The sequence below is a fragment of the Lates calcarifer genome, linkage group LG19, assembly GCF_001640805.2.
Source record: "Lates calcarifer isolate ASB-BC8 linkage group LG19, TLL_Latcal_v3, whole genome shotgun sequence".
In the NCBI taxonomy this organism is placed as follows: domain Eukaryota; kingdom Metazoa; phylum Chordata; class Actinopteri; family Centropomidae; genus Lates; species Lates calcarifer.
In genome coordinates, this window is record NC_066851.1 from 8,566,324 (window position 1) to 8,587,263 (window position 20,940).

The 20,940-nt window shown below is 43.0% G+C and overlaps 2 protein-coding genes across 2 annotated transcripts; both read right to left on the reverse strand.

Annotated features, from left to right (window-relative positions):
• Positions 1-521: 521 nt before the first annotated feature.
• On the reverse strand, positions 522-15,467 carry si:ch211-195o20.7 (cytospin-A). Its single transcript, XM_018697842.2, has 12 exons — positions 15,089-15,467; positions 14,310-14,443; positions 11,993-12,616; positions 11,713-11,765; positions 5,219-5,763; positions 4,728-4,824; positions 4,553-4,619; positions 3,621-3,681; positions 3,252-3,348; positions 2,922-3,038; positions 2,776-2,835; positions 522-2,663 (listed from the first exon to the last, which is right to left on the reverse strand). The coding sequence occupies exons 2-12, from the start codon at positions 14,347-14,349 to the stop codon at positions 2,574-2,576; spliced, it is 1,851 nt and encodes a 616-aa protein (XP_018553358.1). The 5' UTR covers positions 14,350-14,443; positions 15,089-15,467; the 3' UTR covers positions 522-2,573.
• Positions 15,468-18,679: 3,212 nt separating this feature from the next.
• Positions 18,680-20,923, reverse strand: zgc:193593 (uncharacterized protein LOC564090 homolog). Its single transcript, XM_051078170.1, has 2 exons — positions 20,723-20,923; positions 18,680-19,471 (listed from the first exon to the last, which is right to left on the reverse strand). Exons 1-2 carry the CDS (start codon positions 20,771-20,773, stop codon positions 19,178-19,180), a joined length of 345 nt encoding a protein of 114 aa, XP_050934127.1. The 5' UTR covers positions 20,774-20,923; the 3' UTR covers positions 18,680-19,177.
• Positions 20,924-20,940: the final 17 nt, after the last annotated feature.

Here is a 20,940-nt window from a genome sequence, read left to right on the forward strand (position 1 = left end):
CACAATGGATAAGTGGAGGGGGGTGTTCACACTCTTTAACGCCTTTGCCCAGGGGGAAACATCTCATCTGTCTATTCAGAGGCTGACAATTTCCAGTCCTGATGTTCTGGTGTTAGTGTATCCATACTGGGAAGAAAATACTTCTTGAATGGCAGAAGGATTACAACGCTGCATGTGATACGTGACACAAAACCACCTGGGAGTTTAATTCTTAGCATGAAAATGGAGGCTGCTGTTTGAATCTGGATTGTTTTTGTAAACATTTAACCACTTTATAGCACTCGCTGTGGAGAGAGAATAAATCCATGTTATCACAATTCAGCTATGTGGTAAACAGGTTTGACACTTTAATTACCTTGCGTCAACACAGGGTGTCAGGACAACAGAAAAGCGGGGTGATAATGAGGCTTTGTCTCGGGAGAAACAAAGTGGATCAGTCACCAAAATGTAGTTAAACTTTGTCTTGATGCTCTCTATCCAAAAACAGCCACTACTGTTATCTTATATACCGAAAAAGGGGATGTAACGCCATTGTTTATTTTATGTATGCCAGTGTGACACAAAAATACAGGTTACACATAGAGTTTGCAGCAAAAAATAGCAGCATGGAGGAAAATAGCAGGCATTGTGGGGCTGTGTTTTAACCACTAAGCAGTAATTAAAATTTTCACTCAGGAACATGATGACACAGGCACAATCAAGGTCTGTATTAACTCTTTCTGACCAGCAGGAGGCAGCAGACTCAAGGCTAATTCATCACTTTGAAGTGGCATGTCAAACCAGAAGAGATGGGAATATTTGACTTGATAAAAGCCCTCAAATGGATGCTCATGTCCAATCTTTTTATTGTAGCAACTGTTAAATGAACTCAAATTTTTATATTTGGTCACATGGTTACACCATACTCACACATTATTATTTGCTTCATATTAATATTTTATTTCTTTGGTATCATGTTTTTTTCCACACTAGTTACATATAAACATGTTTTACAACGTAAGGTGTATTTGACCAATATTTGGCACGTACGACTTATATTTGGCAACAAACTAAGCTTTAAACATGTCCTAACAATACCTGGCTTTTAGTTTCTCAGCACTTAGTGAAATATGACAGTGTGTCTGTGAGGATGCAGGTGTGACGTGACACGATGTTGAAACTGGATGTGCAAGCCTGTGTAAGCTTGTGTTTTTCTGCTCTATGTCACTGCTGTAATGCACATCCCTGAGCGCCTAAACAGCACTGGCACACTTGTGATAACATGGAGGCACTTTTTAGATTTCAATCACTGTCACACAGTCCTTGCTTTTCCTGTGAGAAAACATCAACAGCCAAAAAAAACAGAAATTGACTGGTCTGCAGCCTTGCAACTGAATGCCCATCCAGCTTTTACCAAGACTACAGCAGCTCTGTCAAATCTGTTCTGTACATCATTACATTCTTACTCCAACAAAGTGCTGACAAAGTGCATATTTACAGAGTGCTAAAAGGTCCAGGAAGAAGAGGAATTTTAGCAAAGCATCACATACAAGGTTAAAAAGCAAAACATATTGGCAGATAAAAAGACATGATGTAATACAGTACTTTCTGCCAGTGAAGTACCAGTGTGGAGACACATACAGCAACTCATTCTGTACATACAACTACCTTCCTAAAAGAGATGCTATAAAAAAGATCCACATTCTGAATTTCTGTGAGGTGGTCAGTCACTTTTAAAGCTACAATATGTAACTCTTTGCATTAAATAGGCAGTGCTTTGTTAATCATTCACTCCTTTTTACTCAACTGGATACGCTGATGATACACTGATGTATGTGAAATATCACGTCATTAATATGAAACTTATCAAAATGTAAACAACAAAAAAATGTAATACTGACTGTAGAGTCAATGGTAACAAACCAATCAAAACTTAATACTTATTACATCACTTCCACAGCCTCTAACCCGGTCACAGCAAACAAAGCAGAAGGGACTTCAACCCACAGGAGCAAAGTAAAATATCCAAACTATTATTATTTTAGAAAAAGGTGTGTTTCAACATTAAGCCTTCACCAGGCTATCTAGAAATCTATTATTTCAACAATTTAAGGATAAAACATATCTTCAGAAAAATAAATTTGTGTGCAGTGTTACAAACACATCTGCTTAGCTTGAAAATTTGATGTATGTAAAGACAACTATTAAATAAATATAGTAAGTATGTCCAATTTGCTAAAATATTTCCACACCATTTTTCTTGCTATCCATAAAGACACGTTAAAAATGAACAGAAATTATAACAGAGTAGGAAAAGCTGATGTCCATTGTCCTTCCGTTATGGATGGCCTTTTGGCATTGTTATTGTTATCTGTAAAATATCCTGTACCTTATCATCAAGCAAAATAATATTTTAATGTCAAAAAGTTGCACATAGTAGCTTTAAATGTCAATTTTTTTTGCAAACAGTTTCCCAGCACCTACCAAAGGTATGGTATAGTATTCAGGGAGCCATCATCATTATAAGTTGAGGTGCTGCTTTTGATGAGTCCTTAAGGATCCACTACAGGACAGTCTGTCAGTACCTCCAGCAGTCACATTTCAAAGTGACGGTACATGCTCTCCACGTAGCTCAGGACCCGTTGCCAGTCAGGACCACCTGCTCTCAGCATCTCCTCTACTGTCTGTTGGACAAAGATTTCAAATATGTGCAAAATCAACCTTGCATCGGTCATAGAAAAGCCCAAGGAGGCTTGACTGCAAAATTGTTTATTTATAAAACACACTGAGACATACCAGGGTTTGTGCAATCCCAACAGTCTCTCCTGTTTTGAATGCCAGACTGAGATTCTCCCTCTGTAAAGAAAAAAATGAATCGATAAGTGGGACACCATAAATCACTTGGTCCTATTCAATGCACAGACGCCAAGCACAGTTCCTACCTTGTTATCCAGGGTAAGAGTGCTGTAGGGGATGTGTGAGGGGAGGTAGGTGTGGTAGACAGCACAGAAGGCGAGGCCATCAGCCCAGCTGCTGCTGAAGTTGGTGATGTCAATATTCTGCATGGAAAAGGAAACAGAAAGGGGAACGGGAAGACAGGAGTTCCAGTGGTTTCAGTTTGAAAGGACAACACCAGTGATGAAAATGTGGTAGAAAATCTAAAAATCAGGACCCATTACACTTGGAAAACTGGAATTCTGACTAGGAATATTTAAAACAGTGAGACACCTCTCCAAGTCTAAGACAGACATATGTACAATATCATGTCAAACCTTGTAGCCTTGGGTTCTGCTCTGACACCAGCGGAGAAGTGAGTTTCTCTTAGAGCCTCCGTGTCGACGCAGCAGCAGGTTGAAACCATCCTGGGACCTGACAACAACATACAAACTGCTAAGGACCTCATTTTTTTATTTGAACACTACAGGTGTTGTTGTTATGAGTAGAGATTTTATGGAGGTATATAAGAATTTTTTTTTGTCCCAGCTGACTCTAATATTGAGCTTTATGAGTTCATTAGACAAATGTACTCTGGTCAAAACAAGTCATTAGATTTACACAAGATGTAGCAGTTAGGTTGGTGTCTTGCACACAAAGAGTGTGTATGTGTGTGTGTGTGTGTGTGTGTGTGTGTGTAGACTCACTTGGTGGGAGGTAATTCAGTGAGGGCAGAGTTGTACTTGTTTAGAGACTCCTCACGTTTTCCTGCAAAGACAAGCAGCAATGCTGCATTACCTAACAGCAGGTCATTGTTATGAACAAGCAGTGCTGAAAGGAAAGACATTCAGGTATACAACCCGTGACCCATCTACTGGGGGGCAGTACAGCTGGCTTATCAAAACTTTTAACCCTGAACACAACCATCTGCTATGGCTGGAAATTACATTATAAAAGGGGTAAGAGTGGATGCTCTATAGAGTTAAGAGACACTGCAGAATTAGATAATGATTTCCTATGGTTTTGTGTGTTTTACATGCCTCCCCTTTCACATGATGCATAATAATTTGAGCATTTATAAAAACATGTTGATTTGTGCAGCTTTAAAGGTGCACTATGGAGTTGTCTTGTAAACTAATGTATGTTTACATTCAGCATTTTTTAACCAAAACATGCTGTACATATCCTTGAGGTCTAACAAATTTGATTTTCCTTCCCTCCTCCCTTCCATCCAATTTTTTTAAATGTTGTAAACCCTGCATTGTTTTCATCCTTGTTGTTTACAAGCAATTCTCTTCTTCACTGCCCTCGAGGACACATTGCTATGTTTCTTTTAGTGCTACCACCATCAACTGTCATTCAGCAGCATAGCATGAAACAATCAGCAATCAGTGTGTGTTTGGCTGCCCGTTTGCTCAGGAGCGTGCATGTATGTCACCGTGGGTCCTCCTGCACATGCACAGCACAAAGAAAACACGGTCCCACCTGTAAAAACATTGCTCAATAGCAACGCTAGTGATCAAAAACTCAGCGGGGTGGCTATCCCTCACTATTTCTGGATAAAGTAAAAAAAAATAGCAACAACACACACACATGCATACTGTGACACATTGTACATAAGCATGCTGTACACACGCACCTGTGTCAGTGCTTGACTTGCTGTCTTGCCAATCCAGACTTCTTCGGCCTCTTAGTTGTGCCAAGTTCTTGAAACAAACAAAATTCATTCAAATTAGGTCAAAATCATTACAAGCGCAACAAACCATTGATTAAGTGCATAAGAAGCTCCTGGCTAACAACCAAAAGTATCCCACCTTGTTTGTGGGTCCAATTGTTGTGGCAGTATTGGACTGGGAGGTTCCATTCTGCACGGTGAGGGAGTCTGAGGAGGCAGGTAGTCTGGACAGGCTTCTGTAGTATTATAAAACACAGAAGAGAGAACAGACACGATAAACCAAACCAACTGTTTTTGATGGCATTTTTTCCAGGACAGCTTTTCCACTCGGCTCCAGCTGTAAATTCAACTGTTCAAACTGTCCTCAAGTGGCCGTGTCAAGACTTGTGGATGAATGCAACACATTCGAAAGAAGCCACAATCACAGTCCTGACCAAATTTGGTAATTTTTGCATACTATGTCAGAGAGAAAACTGTTTAAGACAGGAAAGAGGCTTTGATTTGAAAAATCTGTCTGAACACACTGAGGAGCCACCTACACAAAATGTTCAGCATCAGTAATGTGCTTCAGAAGTACTATTTGTTCGTGTGTATTCTCCAAAAAGAACAAGGTCAAATAGTTTATCGCACCTTGATCTCTCTGTGGTCACTGTCCTTCGTGTCTCATTGGGTCGCACCTCCTCTCCACTCCTATCCTCATTGGTCACATTTCTCAGGTAACGTTTGGTCACACCTTTACAGCCTGCTCTCGCCTCCTCGCTGGCAACATTCTTTGTCACGTCATTCTCACCCTTGCTATCCATCCCTTCTCGTCCCAGCCTGTACAACACCCTCTCCCTGCCCCTCTGGGTCCCTTCCTTGCTCTCAGAAGTGTTGGCTGGTTCTGCATTGGGCCTCTCTGGTTCCTGATGTGGAGCCTGTGCATCATTTTTGCCTTGAGCCTGGGTGAGAGTTGCCAGTCTCTGCCTGCTCTCCTTCAACTCCCCTCTCAAGGTGACCAGTTGCATGTCAGCCTCCTTCTGTCTCTGCTGGGCGGCTGCCAGCTCCCTCTCGACGTCCTTGTGTGCCGTACGGAGCGCCGTCAGCTCTTCCTCTGCTTCAGCCCTCAGACGGTCTGCCACTGACACTGCCACCTGGAGGTCAGCCTGGAACTGCAGCCATTCCCCACGCTCGGTCTGGAGGGGAAATCGAACTTATTGTTATTCCAACTGATTAAAGTTGCAACATTGCTTGCCACTATATTTGTGAAGTAAAATTTAACTTAATGCTTTTACTTTACTTACCCAGGTTCATCATGTTCTTTCTATACAAAAGTGCGCTTGGCCAATACATTTCTGATAGATATTTCATATTATTAATGTTAAACACTTTTGTACTTTACCGATGCTGTTAAATGGTGTGAGGCTGTTCTTAGTCACATTACCATGTTCATCATCTTAGTTGTCAATTGCTTTTCAGGTATTTGGTCATAAACCAAAGCAGTGGGCAAACTATACAAAAAATTTGACCTAATGATGATGCTAAAATGTTGAGCTAAAGGATCACTAAAGATATCACAATTCATCCTGACGTGGTAGCGTGGCTAACAAAAAACAAAATTCACTATTACAGATACACTGATTTACATTGCTTTCATGATCATAATACGTGCAGCTTATGTTTTCATTGCAGCACTGTACAAACAGGTAAATCATGCTGCTATACTAAACATTATTGCATTACAACATTATTATACTGTAAATCTCTTTCTACAATAACTCCATACAAAGGATTAAAACTGGGTCTGATTGCCAAAAGCAAACATAACTGAACCCTCAGCAGACAATGACAATAATCAAAAGAATGATCAAACATCCATTTGGGCCTCATTAAGAGACTACAAGTTGAACTGAACTGATCGGCAAGCCTCAGCAAGCAGAGAGAAATGGCGCTGGCAAGTCATCTCTAATGAGGCATAGCTGAATTGGGAGCCAAAAGGTTTTCCTCATGTCATCTAACATCAAGTAACCAAGAATGCGACCTCAATTTTTAGAAAAAAAAACAGGACCACTAACAAGTCTGGACACAGACAGAGAAAACACATTTAAGCAACATTTTGGGAGCCCAGCCAAAGACGCATTGTGAAACCGCCTTCTCTGACAACATCCCTGTGGTTCAATGAGTGTTTTCCTTGTTATCCACTGTTATTGAAATGAGCTTCACTGGTTAAATGAGAAAATTATTCTGAAGCAGATTCAGTCAAGATGAATGGCTAAGGTAGAAAACATTTTCAGTTTTCATTCTTTAAGAGTATCGTTGCCTGGGACATGCACAAACACTACCCCAGACATCAAAAGACTCACTCCAAACCGATGAAGCCAAGAGGTAAACGATACCAGACCATTAAAAAAATGTTAAGCGGTCATCATCATAAAAAGAGAGGGAATGTGAAAAAGGAATAGAAGAGAGGAAGGGCAATAAAAGCGGTTGAAGTCACACACAGATTTAATAGTGGCAGCATATCGACTGTGGAGCGATACAAGGAAGAGTGATGTGAAGGACTGTTGAGGTTGGGGAGGTTGGTAATTACATGAAGAATGGATAGAGATGTGGAGGAGGAGGCGCTATCCGAGCCAAGTCGCTCCCTCATCTGACCAGTGACTCAAGACCACAGCTGGACCCGATTACACACACACACACACACACACACACACACATATCATATTCCCCTTTCTTCTCCCTCACATACACCTCCCGTATTCTTTTACCTCACCACCAAACCACATTGTTAAGTTTTCTCACACATCTCCACACTTTCAGGCTAAGTCGGAGCACACTCTCATTGGCAACATGTGTCAAATGAAAAGCAGAACAGTGGTTTCTGTTTGTAGTTCTATATTAAGCAACACTAAAACACAGAGTAGGACTTGAAGGATCTTGTCATCACAGAGTTTTTGCTATCTGAGTGTGGACACTCCAACTGGAGCATGTCTGTTTAAGGAAACAGGAAGGGGTGCTCCACAGTTCACACTGAGATAAGGGTGTGGCATTGTCAGTTTTAAGACACACACGCTCGCTCAGTCCCGCAAGACCATGACCTCGTGTCCCCACTGCAAGACCAGATGTGGTGTCCAGCATTCGCAAGCACACACATACCCACCCACACACACACACACACACAGGCACACTTGTTGCCTATACTGCTGATGCACATCTGATTTCTTGACGATTCCTGGAATCAGTCCAGCACACTTGGGGAGATAGTGTATTATGTGTGTGTGTGTGTGTGTGTGTGTGTCTGTGTGTGTGTGTTCAAACCATCTGTCCCTAGTTCACCTCCACACCCATCCTTTCTAACACATACTTGGGGGAAACATCCCAACTCTGTAATGGCTCCTCTCTTCAGCTTTCCACTGCCTGTGGTGCATTCAAAGAATGGTTGAATAAACTCTTACGCCTATTAAGAGACAATTCACTCCCTCTATAGCAGTCAAACACATGTACAGTACCAAACAGCCAAAATTCCCACTGAATGGTGATGGAAAATGACTTGAGAGAGCCGACAAGTTGCATATCTAAATGTCCTCAGACATCAAAGAAAAGGGTCCAGAGTCACTGCCATTTAAGGTGCAGAGCAAATTCGACACGGTATGAACATAAGCCGCCCCCCTCCATCCAACTCCCAAATACAAAATCTTCATTCTACATGCGAACAGCCTCCGTGGCCTCCAGATACAGGACCCTTTTGAGTCTGGTTTTGCCGAAGCAGTCTAGCGAGGAGAAAAGAGAGCAGAGAGAACCTTGGAGATCATTCCTGGAAATCTCCGGCAGCGTTCACCTGGAACTGATTCCAAAGCAGGGCTTTGAGATCGACTAAGTCTCCAGGAGGGAGCAGAGATCTGACCTGCCACCCACAACTCAGCCATGAATGGAGTGTTTTCATTTTTGTTGGTTAAGACAATTGAAGGCTGGTGGTGCACATAAGCACAGACAGATGGTACATTGGATAACATCCTTAGTAGTTCGCTGCACATTGGGTAATCATGTGTCTAGTTTTTCAGGATTCGGTTTAACTACAGTACATCAGAAATACATTATGGTTGCTGGATAGATAAAGAAAGACAGAAGCATTTGGGAAAGTGGGGACGAAGACAGATGAAGAGGTGTGGAGGAGAGGCTTAGCTGATAGAATGTGACTGGAAGAATAATGGCTACTTAAATTACATGGAAAAAAGGTCAAAAATAGGAGGTCAGAGCTAAAGAAAAAAAGGCTTAAGCAAGCTGGGGTCAGATGAAAAGCTGGATGGAAGTGGAAGAACGGATGAGGATGGGAGGGAGTGAGATAGTGAAGAGGTGAGGAGAAGACAGACAGGGGAAGGGGAATGGAGCGGAGCATTGCAGCAAAAGTTGTAGGGTAATTGTTTTGAGTTCTTGTGCTCAGGGAGGAGCGGTCAGCTCTCTAATGGAGAAAGAATGAGGGAATGAAGAAAAGGCAGAGAGGCACAGCAAGGGAAGGTGGGGAGGAGGAGGATGTTGGGGCGGGTGAGGAGGGGTGAGGCTTCCCTACAAAACTAAAACCAATTGTACTCGCCAAGACTTTCCAATCCGTCTGTACGTGTTTGTGAGTCTTCTGTCTCACGTGTAGCACACACACAAAAGCACATGGCCAGCCAGTCATTTCAAGCTGCAGCAACCCCCACCCCACCCCCCCACCACCATACAGCACAAAACAAAACAAGTTTTGTCTCCTGAACAGCCGAATGTGAACCCCCTCCTCCGCACTGCACTCCCCTTCTCCGGCTCTCCACAAAAAGGCTCCTAGGACAGCAGCTAGCTTATATAGCCCTACAGAGGGCCCATGTAAACACAGTGTTGGATTGCCCTGATTTTTAATACATGGCTACCTCTTAGTGCTGCACCACAGTCTCTCTGAGGTTTATGGGGGCCTGCGAGAGGCTTACATTTCCAGGTCCTTATGGGGATGTGGGAAAGTGGAGGAGAGAGGAAGGAAAGACAGGAGGGAGCAGGGATAGAATATCAAGTAGAGAAAGAGGTGACACCATGGAGGTGTGGAGGAGAAGAGATGGAGTACATGTCTGTCCAATTAGTACTTGCTTAAAAGTGAGGACAGTTACAGAGCAAGGGAAAAAAGCAGAGAAGAGATGGTGTTGAGGGAGGCATACTGTAGGTCATATTCCAGCTGTTGTAATCTGTGGCAGATCTAGAGGAAGCTGGGAGCCTCTGGCTACAATCCTCATAAGGGAGGGTCAGGAATTGGAACGAACGACTGACAGGAAATTACCGCAGAATATCACCATCCTCATAAGAGTATGAAATGCCTGAGCAGTTGGGACTCAGAGTGATTTTTTGCAGAATTTTTAGTCTTATTGTGCATGGTTTATCCTACTTTGAATTTGGGACCTAAAAATGGGTCAGTCCAAAATAGCCAGTCGCCCTGTTGGACAAGCATCTTATGCCTGGATCCCTGAGAGGGAAAATAAACTATCAGGTTGAAACATTTGTAAGGGGTCTTGATGTAGTGTGTACTATAACAAAGAAAGCAACAGGTGTCCCGCTAACACTGAAGAATTAGATTCTCTCTTGAAAAGGAGCTACCACATGCAACAATCTCTGAGCAGATCTACAGGCGTGAGCTACAAGAAACTTGAGCAGAGGATGGTCTCAAAGATTTTCCTCTTTTGGGCCTCTCAGGAGAAGCAGAGGACAGGAAGACCTCCATTAGCAAAATAGAACTCCCAGGGGGCCAAGCAGGGCCCATTCCAGGGCCTATTGTGATAGAGGGGGATGGAGGGTGACAGGGTGTATTTTGCTGTTATCTCCTGGATGAAAGGTCACATGCACTACAGTGACTTATGTATAATTGGAGAGCGTGACTTCCTGTTTACGTTGCTATACTTAACCACTTTACTATTTCAATTGTGTTGTGTTTTTTTTCATGAGTGAAAAAATAGAAACAGTTATGAAAAAGGTACATTTCAGTGGCAAAAGAAAAACTAACTCAAAAAAGGTTTTTATTCAAAGACTGAGGCATTTCCTCTGTTTATGTGGTGTCTAACTGACGCTAAGCTCTACTTCTTCTAGTTACCCACTAACTGAGTACATCTGTCATGTCCTTCACTTTTGCATGGGACATACATGTGTGTAGAGTTACCACTCAAAAATCATAATAATTTTTACAACAAAGGGTTCTTCATTTCAGACAGAGCTAGACAAAAGCAAGTTCCTCCTTTCTATCCAGCCACTGGCAGTTTTATGGGCTGAAACGGTGATTATTGCTAAAACATTTGTAGCTAGCTAATCTTAGCGTAGAGTTTAGAGTTTAGTTTGTTAAAACCTTTGTCCCTGCTTAACTTTTAATGTTTCCAGCTGACTTGTTTTAGAATGACAATCATGTAAGTGAGGTCTTAAATATGCACTGATAACTACATACGTGATAACTACATACGTGATATTGTGTCCTTGTTCTTATTGCAATGTCGAGCTAACATTTCATTTTAACATTACCCTGTTCACTGCAAAAACTCTGCTCTAAAAAACAAGGGGAAAAAACAAGCATATATTTCTTTGATTTAAGATATTTCATCTTCATTTTGGTTTTGCAGTGTATTTCTCAATTTTAGGCTTACAAGAGGCTCTTAGGATGAGGACAAACCAATGTCTTTGCCGACCATAACGAAAATTATAGAGTAACACAGAAGACTGGCTTCAACACAGTGAGAAAGTACTACAGTATATGAGCCATCTTTTAACCCCACAAAATATTGTTTCCTGGCTTTGAAATACTCAGTTTCTAAAGTTAGTAAGCTAGTTAGCCAAACATGCTAAGCTTACATTAGAGCAGATAAACACCCTCTTTAATCTGTTCCATACACTATGGCTGGAAAAGACACACCACTCTCCAAACTGTCTATAAACAGAGTATCACTCTCAACACAGCTTTGTGCAAGTTGCTTCAATGTCAAGTACTGGACCGGCTGGGCCACGCTAAGAATGAACAATTGCTGTTTTGTGAGAGAGGTTTAGGTAACGGTCATTTGTCATTATTATCACACTGAGCACACACCCAACAACTGGTAAAGAAGAAACTGGCCAGAGTAACAAACAACATTATGAGCACATCTCACCTGCAAAGTACTCTTCAAATTCTTCACCTCTGTCAGTAGGTGCTTCAGTATCTCTGAGGGAAGGATACAGAAATGTCAGAAGAGATCACATGCATATCAAATACAAAAAAGAAATGTCAAGGAAATGGATTTGCCCTTCTCAAAATAAGTAAATGTAAATGTGTTCAAACTAAAATTCTGTAAGCCTGAATATTATTCTTTGGCAGTATATAAAGTATACTCATAAAAAATGTATGGAAAATTGAAATACTAGCAGTATAACAACATATATCAGTCTTGCCTGTTGTGTTCGTGGCCTTGTCATGACTGCCAGTGATACCCAGTGATGTCCTACACTCCTCCAGCAGCTTCTCCAGTTCCTCACCATGGCTGTCCCCAGCTTCATGACCAGGCAGTAAAGACTGACTCAGACCACTGTCCCTTTCTCTCCAGTTCTGCCCCGAAGAGCTGCCCGCCAAAGGTGAGGCACTACACAGAGAAGAGGGGCTCTTTGTGGGGCTGACAGCCACAGTCTTCCCTTGGGAGACTGGGGTCCTAGGAGTAGAGGTTGGAGGACCCCCATTCCTCCCCAAGGTAACCTGTCCTTTAACCGTACTAGTCCCTGGCTTGTTGTGCACCGGGCTAACTCCAGGGCCAGTGGTTGAGCTGTTTGAGCTGACAGGTGGATGAGTCCTCCAGTCAGGAGCGGGACTGGAAGTGCTGGGGGTGGTCGGGGAAGTGGTGGTGCTGGGATGTGATTTCCTAGAGATGGATGTGATGAAGGGGACCGGAGGTGGAGGTGAAACCGGGGCAGCAAGGGAAGGTTGAGAAGAGGTAGGGTGGAGTTGGGGGACACCAGGCATTAAGGCAGGCACATCACCCTGTGGAGAAGTAGGAGGAGTGTGGAAACTATCTCCATGGACCCCTAAAGAAAAAAACCCAAAAAAACAAGAAATTCAGATAAAATAAGGTAGATAAATACACAATGTATAAGGACACTCTCCAAACATGTTTTAAGATTTTGCATTTTATTGTTCTTGCACTGCAGGTTTTAAGTTTTAACATCACTTATGTAAGTTATCACAAGGTCATACTCATCTTAAACTGAGATCTATTGTGAGCATGAATAAACTTTCCCCCTCCAGCAGATGAAAGTGAAAACAACTTTCTGGTGTCAAACTCTGAACACACATACATAATTCTTCACAGTAGTTTTTTTTTTTAAGTGGAAGGGGGGCTTTAAAGTTCTGAGCAATTGCAAGAGATACTGAAAGAGCTGACAAAACAACTCCATCATGGACAGACTGACGACAGAAAACAGTTTAGTGGTCACTATCCTGGCATGTTGACACTGAAAACACCATTCAGTGAGGTGACCACAACAACAAGTCCCTCATTGGCTGGCAAGGCCATGCCCCTGTGGACATTTTAATGGAGACATTCCTCCTGGACTGCTCATCTGCAATGCTGCCGCGACACTCATTCTCCAAATCGAGGAACGCACACATACACAGAGGATAAATGTCACACGGGTGAATTTGCAGCAGTGGGCTACAAATAAATTTCCAAAACCTGACACGGCAGCAATAACACAAGGGATTTTTACGTTTTGGCACAGGGTTCCTCGCCCAACTAATAATAACTTCAGAAGCTATGGGAACCACTAGGCATCGTGTGTCTGTCTTTTCTCTCCTACTTTTCCTTCTTTGGACAAAAGCCTCACTGCTAGCAAAATGAATGTGCTATTTTCTTAAGTGATGTAAGAGCAGCAGTCAAACATTTCCAAAGTTATGCACCACCTGCTGTAAGGTCCAAATCACTGGATAAGAATGACAGGATTGTCTAATAACTCTCTCATGCCACCCCTGCTCTTTATTTCTTCATTCCAAACGTTAATGTGTTCATCCAACCATGGGTGGCAGATTGACTGAATGAGTGTGTGTGTGTGTTCATTCAGGTCTGTGTGAGTGTGTGTGTGTCCAATAGCATTAGGCTTCCTATGATTAATCCGCTGCCCTTGTGCTGAGCCGGGGAATTCTGCCGATTCATCACAGCTGGCCCGGCGGGGCCAGAACGAATCACACAGGGACGCGAGGAGAATGACCACTCACTGAGCAATACGCAGGAGGGCTGCCAAGATTCCTCCTGCCGCTCTGCACACGCACGCACACACACACACACACACACACACACAGTCTTTCCGCTTGCTTCTCCCTTTGTTGCCTTCAATTTCCTGATTATCCCTCATCCACCCTCTCTCTTTTTAAGGGATTCTATTGTAGTACGCTCGCTCTTCCTGTATCTGCCCTCTTTTTTCCCTCCCCACTATCCCCCTCCTACTACATGAATAAGAGCCTTGAGGTGTGCTGGCTTTATTCTCAAAGAATTTCAAAAAATGAGGCCAACACACACACATGCACGCACACACAAACGCACACTGCCAGCCATCTGTGTCTACTGCCAAATATTTGAAATCCACTTCAGAATGCAGACACAGAGCAAAGAAGATTTAAAGGAGGTGATTTGACCAGAACTAGAGAGAGGTTTTAAAAAAGTAATTTCAGAAGTGTAGGTGTATGTGTGTGTGTGTGTGTGTGTGTGTGTGTGTGTTGACATACCTGTGGGTCCATGGCCGTCCTTGCTGGAGAAGTTGCCCATACTGCAGTAATGGGGTTTGGGCCACAGATGCGGCCCTGCAGGTGCTTGTTGCTTTTTCACTCAGCCCAGACCAAAGTGACACTGTGGAGGTGACCTACACACACACACACACACACACACCAAAACACACCACACACAGGACATCCAGTAAGATGATGAATGAAGTCATGCACTTATGCACAGTTATACCCAGCTGAGAAATAATTCACTGACTACAGCTCTGAACAGGAACCGACTCTCGATTCCCTGAAAGTTGATGGCAGACTGGGGGAGGAAGCAGGGAGCTCATGCTGCTCATTTGAATGCTAAGAAAATCAAGTGTGTTTACACAATGAGGCAGAGCCACGGGGGTGAGATCAGCAGGTCCCCACAGGCAGGACACTCCAGTGTGACCACATATGCCAAACAAAGTGTTAGCATGTCAGGTTTAAAAGCATCTGAATGAGTATAAAGTATACATAGGAGAAATGCGCCAAAACCAACACAGAGGCAGCTTATTCCGCGCCATCGAAACAACAAAACTAGTCCGAGTTGACTAAATAACATTGACATAATGTTTTGATGAACATAAATTCTCTCTAAAGCCACTTTAAAGCAATTCAAACTTTTACACAAAACCCCGAGTGAAAGGCGCATCCAAGAGTTTGAAAACGTGTTTGGGAAAAGTACAAACTTTTCGCCAGCTGCGTTAAAACCCATACCTTTAATCTGAAGAGCAATGGAAAAAGTGGATACAAACCGCTGAGAGCAGACAAATAAATCCCAAGTCCTTTCGTTCTGAGTTTGGTGGACTCTTCTCCTTCCACGCTTTGCTTCCTCCGGCGCTGCTCAACCAAGCGCGCTGCCCTGGCGTGTCTTCACTGAGGAGAGGGAATGGCTGCTGGAGAAATGAAACAGCGTTTCCTCTGAACTAAGTTTAACTTGCGCAACATTTTACAGCTGGAAAAAAAACAGTCTTGATAAGAAGACAAAGGCTGGTTTTAATCCGCAAAGCAAAACAAAGAGCGAAAAAAAAAAAAAAAACGACACTAATGACCGATGGCACCGGTGATGGCCGCTGGCTGTGTCCACTGGAGGGCACAGTTAGGCTGTGTTGGAAAGACCTGTTGCCTCGGGGACGTGGTGGCTCTCCTCACCTATCTCTTGACTTATTATGAAGCTGGTTCTCACAGGCTGGTGACCCACTGACCCACTGTACCAGACAGCTGCAGGCTGAAAATTCTATTTTCTACAGAGTCTATACCAACTTTTATTGGATAGATTTCATATAAACCTAACCACTGAGTGTTTGGCTCCCACATCACTTCCACTGACTTGATGTTTCAGTGCAACATCTGCATGCTCAGCTGTGAATGCGTTAAACTGGGGTGGTATGTTTACGCTCATTAATTCAATGACTCCTCTGATTACTCTTTACCACTAATGCAGCTCTTTGATTTGGTTTAATCCTGATGTAAACAACACAAACAGAACACACTTGTCCAATTATTGAAGCAGTACACAGGATAAAAACACACATTTAATGTAACTTAACCCCTAATCACAACAGCAACAAAGACTGCTGCGTCTCTGCTGTGATATGTAGATTTAATTATGTGTTGCTCCTCAAAAAATAGCACATTTGCCAAAATACTAGGCACAGTCATCCATCTTTCCAGCTTCCATTTTCTATCCTAAAGGGTTTTTACGCCTGTTTTTGTAAATTCTGATCAACTCAATAATAAAGAATATAATGAATCGTCTTACTTTCTGTATTTGCTGTTTACTATGGGTTTTAGTGACCCTTTAATTTTGACTCGAGGCAAATAAAATACATTTCCCCCGATTACCCAGAGTCTGTTGTCCACTGGCTATGTGGAAGCTTTAAAGTCCATCTGACATCTGGAGTTTAAGCAAATAAATAATAGCACATATTTGTCCAGTGTGTATTTTATGAAGTCTACAGCGTCAGTAGTGATATCTGCCCCTGGAAGTTTGAGATGTAAAATACCCACTAATGAACCACTAAAAGTGCAGATTTGTGTGGGAGATTTGTTATGGATTGACATAAAAAAATGCTTTTGGGAATAGTGTGGATGTGAATGCCAGTCCTGTCCAACTTGTTTACTTGACCATATCCATAATATTAGTCTGCTACATCATAAAGTTATGTAGCTCCAAACGAGGTCTTGGGCATAGAGATTATCTTAACAACAGATGACGAATGACTGGAGGCTCAAATCTACCTATTGACGAATGATTAAACTGATACAAAGTGGTCTAATCTCTTTAAGCTTAATTACAGCAAAACAGCATGAATTGCACATTGACTAAAAACATATTTATTTCTTGGTAGAAAAATAACAACTTCATCGCATAGCACTTTACAGTAACAATGAGACCCACAGGTGTGACTAAAGTGCAACAGTAGAGCAGCATGTTTGCCAAATGCTTTTATTTCATAAATCTCTTCTAACATCTTTTCATCAAATATTAATTATATTGCTAACAGAACAAATCTCTCCTCTGATGGACAAAGCTGAACTCCCATTTGTCGACCTTTATGGATTGTAATGGATGAGCACTGATGCATGGAACTCCAGGCAAACAGAAGAATAATGCCCTTTCAAACATTCCCTGTAATTTATTCCAACTGCAAACATGTTTTTTGGCAGATCTCCCTCATAAACTGTATGATGCTGAGTGAAACGGGAAGTTTGCTGCAGTGAGGAGACAAGCTCTCCCTCACTCTCTGACTGAGATCAATGGGTTTTCACAGTGCTTCTGTGCTCACTGTGCACCACTGCAGTATAGAGAGAATCCATCAAAACTGGCCAGGTGCATTACACAACCTCCAACCCCTATCCACATTGATTTCACACTCAAAGGAGAGCAATGCTTGAACGTGACGCATTGAGTGCCAAAATGTCAAATACTTTCAGGCTTTTATTTCAGAGCAGGTGAAGACCAAGTCTAATCATACATGTACCTGAATCTGTTACCAGCAAAAGCAAAGCTTTGAAAGACCCAGTTTACCCTCTGCTTCTCCATCGGGTGTATCCTGTTGCTTCGAGACCATCACAACCCCATTATGATATTGTTTATGGGTGTCAGTCTCTGTCCAGAGTAAGGTGACCAATTGCTCAGTGTCTGATGCCAGTTGGAGCCATTAGCTCCCTCTGCTGAGTGGATTATGACAATTTTGTTGGTGACCTCCTGCACCAGTGTTCTGATCTGGAGTGTCGCTACTGGGGGCTCTAAAAACTCCCAACCTGCCACAACTAGCTGCTGGTCCAATTTGGCAGACAGACAAGGGATAGCTCTTCAGCAATGAAAAAATGGATTACAAGGTCTGGCTGACCTCTAAGTGATGAAACACTCAACTTTCTCACCAACTTCATTTTTCACAACTTTCCAGACTACTAGTAAAACTGCCTCCTCCTCCTCCTGTCCCCTGTTTATGGAGAAATAAAATCTCCCTTTTATGACTTGTGTCACCATCATATCAGTTTCAATTGATTTCTGCATATCCGCACTCAGCATAGGAGGCAGTAAAACTTAAAGACAGTGTGACCCCGCGCTATCCATAAGGCACAGCACGCATTCTCAACCACGCTCAGTGCCTCGCCAAATGTCAAGTCCCCTTTTCACTGCCAAATGTTTGGTGTAAACACAAATAGAAACACCAGTTTCATAATCTATAAATCCATGTACGACAGTGGGACCAATGGTGGACACCGCAGGGGGAACGGTACAAAGTTGGGATGCGCAGGAACAGTCTGACTCTCATGGGTCCTTGTCTCCATAATACCAGATTAGGTTAATGAGTGTGTGTGCCAGGAATGATTTTCCACCTGGGTTAATCCGCGCTAAGGTCACAGGCTTATCCAGGAGGAATCACCATTCTTCCTTGCCCGATTGCCACCCGCAGCGTCTCAGCTAGGTAAATTAGGATTCATAATCCAGCAGGTTGTACTAATGTGAGTGTTGTTTACATGACTCAGGCCTTGACATCAAATGTAAATAAACTTAAAAGATATGTTTTCTATCCACAAAACCGCCCTGCTGCTCTCTGCTATCCTTTCATCACTCTAACTCTCTGAGGATGTAACTTCTCTGAAAATACCAGACTCTGCTTCAGCCTCAACCTGTGTCTCCCACCGCTGTCTCCTGATTGACAGCCGACGCCGGACCGAGCCAGCAAATGCCAGGGCTTCTTGACGGATGGCACCTGCTCCTCCTCAGAGGAAATCAATTGAAGTCATGGGCAGGGGATGGGCGGCTCAAGCACTTACACATGGCTGTCTGCCTGGGGAAGGGTGGGTTGGGGGAATGGGGGGGGGGGCACAAGGAAACGGGTTGCCAACCATCTGTGTACAGAAGGGCACTGCCAAGTGTCAGTCCCTCATTACGCCAGGCCTCAAAAAGACACACAATGTCTCCAAATTAAACATGTTAGCTCATTCAAGCCACATTCAGCAACAGTCTTTGGGAAGTTCCAGCATCATTATGTACTCATCCAACCATTCACATTGCTTAGTTAGTATCCTCTTAGTGCATTAAAGACTCTAATATTAGTGAATAATTTACGCATTCCAGTAGAATTTTACACAATTTTTATATGAGTTGCACTACTGACAGTATTCCAAATAACTACTAGATATCACTTCCAACTTCCTGCCAACATACAGGTTCAGTCAGAGTCCACACTATAGCACATCTTCAGAGAGCACATGGGCCGCATTAGCACAATGGGCCAGCATAGCTACGATCTTAGACGTGCAAAAGTGTAGTTACTGGAACTCAACCAATGATGTTGGCCAGCCTAAGTCCTACCTAGAATCACAAGTTATTTCAAGGGAACTTTCTGGCCCACAAAGGAGGGAGGAGGGATCTCCTGGCAGGCATTGGCCCGGCGAGTTACATCCAGGAGGGGGGTCCTATGGGCCGCAGCGCCCACCACACTGGCATCAGTGTGCGTGCCAACCCACTGCAGCACACGGGCGGAGGGCCGGTGGTAGAGGGCCAACTGCCTGGAGCTGTAGCCACACATGCCAATCCCCACAGCCCCCAGCAGCATGGCCATACCAGGCATGGTCTTCTCAGCTGGAGGAGTCACAGGCACATTATGGTAGGCCTGGGTCTGAAAGGGAAGAAAAGTGGAGAGGGAAACATGATCAGAGGAATGTTGGATTTCTTTTTTCTTTTTTCTTTTTGCTGTAAGAAAGATAAATTAATTGTCACAGGTGGATCAAAGTAGTCCAGAGGTAACGCAACTTCCTTGCAAAGAATTACCCAAGAGTTAGGATTTGTTAATGCCCCAAGTATATGCATGCACAATTGTCTGCATCAGATGAGTGAGAGACAATATGCTCACCTCAGCCCCCCACCCCCCACCCCATCCAACCCTCCCACCAATGCCCAAGAGATTAAAAACCCATCTTCTCTCACTTGCCAAATCGCAGTCTGTCTCTTTTGACAAACAAAAAGCTTGTCTATTTTGCGACATGGGTAATTTCCTCCATGGGCCTTTGACAATTATAAAGAGCATAGAGGAGCAAATAATAGAAACCTCATAGTTTCTAATGGAGCTGTGTCACAGGCAGTTAAGAAGCCATTCCTGTGGCTCACTCACCCAGTTCCCATTTCCATTTACAATGCAATGGACTGTTGCAGGCTTGGATGGTAAACACCACAAAAAACATGACTGTGAGCTAAAACAAAATGCATCCCACAATTACTGGATGGCATGTATATAATGTGCTGCACTGTACTTCATCATCTTGTCACAAGTCAATCTGTTGAGACAGTGGATTGACAAAAATGGCTGCATAATGTCTCAGTTAAACTAACTTGCTGTATGCTCTGCCTCTGTCTATAAAACTATTCATGCCCATAAAGCCAGTACCTTGCAAAGACTTCATTACATCAATGGCTTCTCTCTGGACTGTCAAGTTATTTCATCTGCTACTTTCTTCTACTCCTCAAGAACCACTAAAAACAGAACATGCCAAGCTCCATGCAACCTAGACTTCAAATCCAAAACATTAAAAAGGCTTTCAGCCCTTTTCTTTAAAGGTCTTAAATCAAAACAAAATGCTTGGTGCAGATATATTGCAATAAAGTGCAATCCACTGCAGGCAACTTCTAATGACTCAGCACTTCACACCCCTGATACCCAGTGGTACAGACAGCTTTAGTGTCACTACGCATCTGACAGTAAAAATCACAGCACATGAAAATATGGAGTAGGTGGTTACAGTATCTACTTGTCTTTAAAACTTATATATGTTTATAATAAAGTAGCATTCAAACATCCAAACCAAACCCTCCTTATTTTGTGAATGACAAAACAACTAAATTCTTTATAACTTGCTGAATCGCTCACACTCACCTGCAACAACCTGATGTAGCCCGGAGTCAGTCTTGGGAGTCTGAAAAACATTCTGGAGTGTTCCACGATGGCCTTCCCGTTAGATCAGGGGGGAGTTTTTTCTCAGGCTCCTCTTCCCCTGGACTCCCGGGATGGGAAACCCAGTGACAGAGGGTCTGTCCTGGCGTGTGTGTGTGTGTGTGGACTCTTCAACCTGTGCTCAGCTATCTAATGCAGGA

What these genes read in the sequence shown, in the direction of transcription:
- si:ch211-195o20.7 (XM_018697842.2), bottom strand. Translation starts at nt 14,349, where the DNA reads ATGGGCAACTTCTCCAGCAAGGACGGCCATGGACCCACAG. An exon ending in GTGACCACAGAGAGATCAAG is followed by an intron (nt 4,825 to 5,218) that starts GTGCGATAAACT and finishes ATAATACTACAG; the next exon opens with AAGCCTGTCCAGACTACCTG. An exon ending in CAATTGGACCCACAAACAAG is followed by an intron (nt 4,620 to 4,727) that starts GTGGGATACTTT and finishes GTTTGTTTCAAG; the next exon opens with AACTTGGCACAACTAAGAGG.
- zgc:193593 (XM_051078170.1), bottom strand. Translation starts at nt 20,773, where the DNA reads ATGTTTTTCAGACTCCCAAGACTGACTCCGGGCTACATCAGGTTGTTG. An exon ending in GCTACATCAGGTTGTTGCAG is followed by an intron (nt 19,472 to 20,722) that starts GTGAGTGTGAGC and finishes CTTCCCTTTCAG; the next exon opens with ACCCAGGCCTACCATAATGT.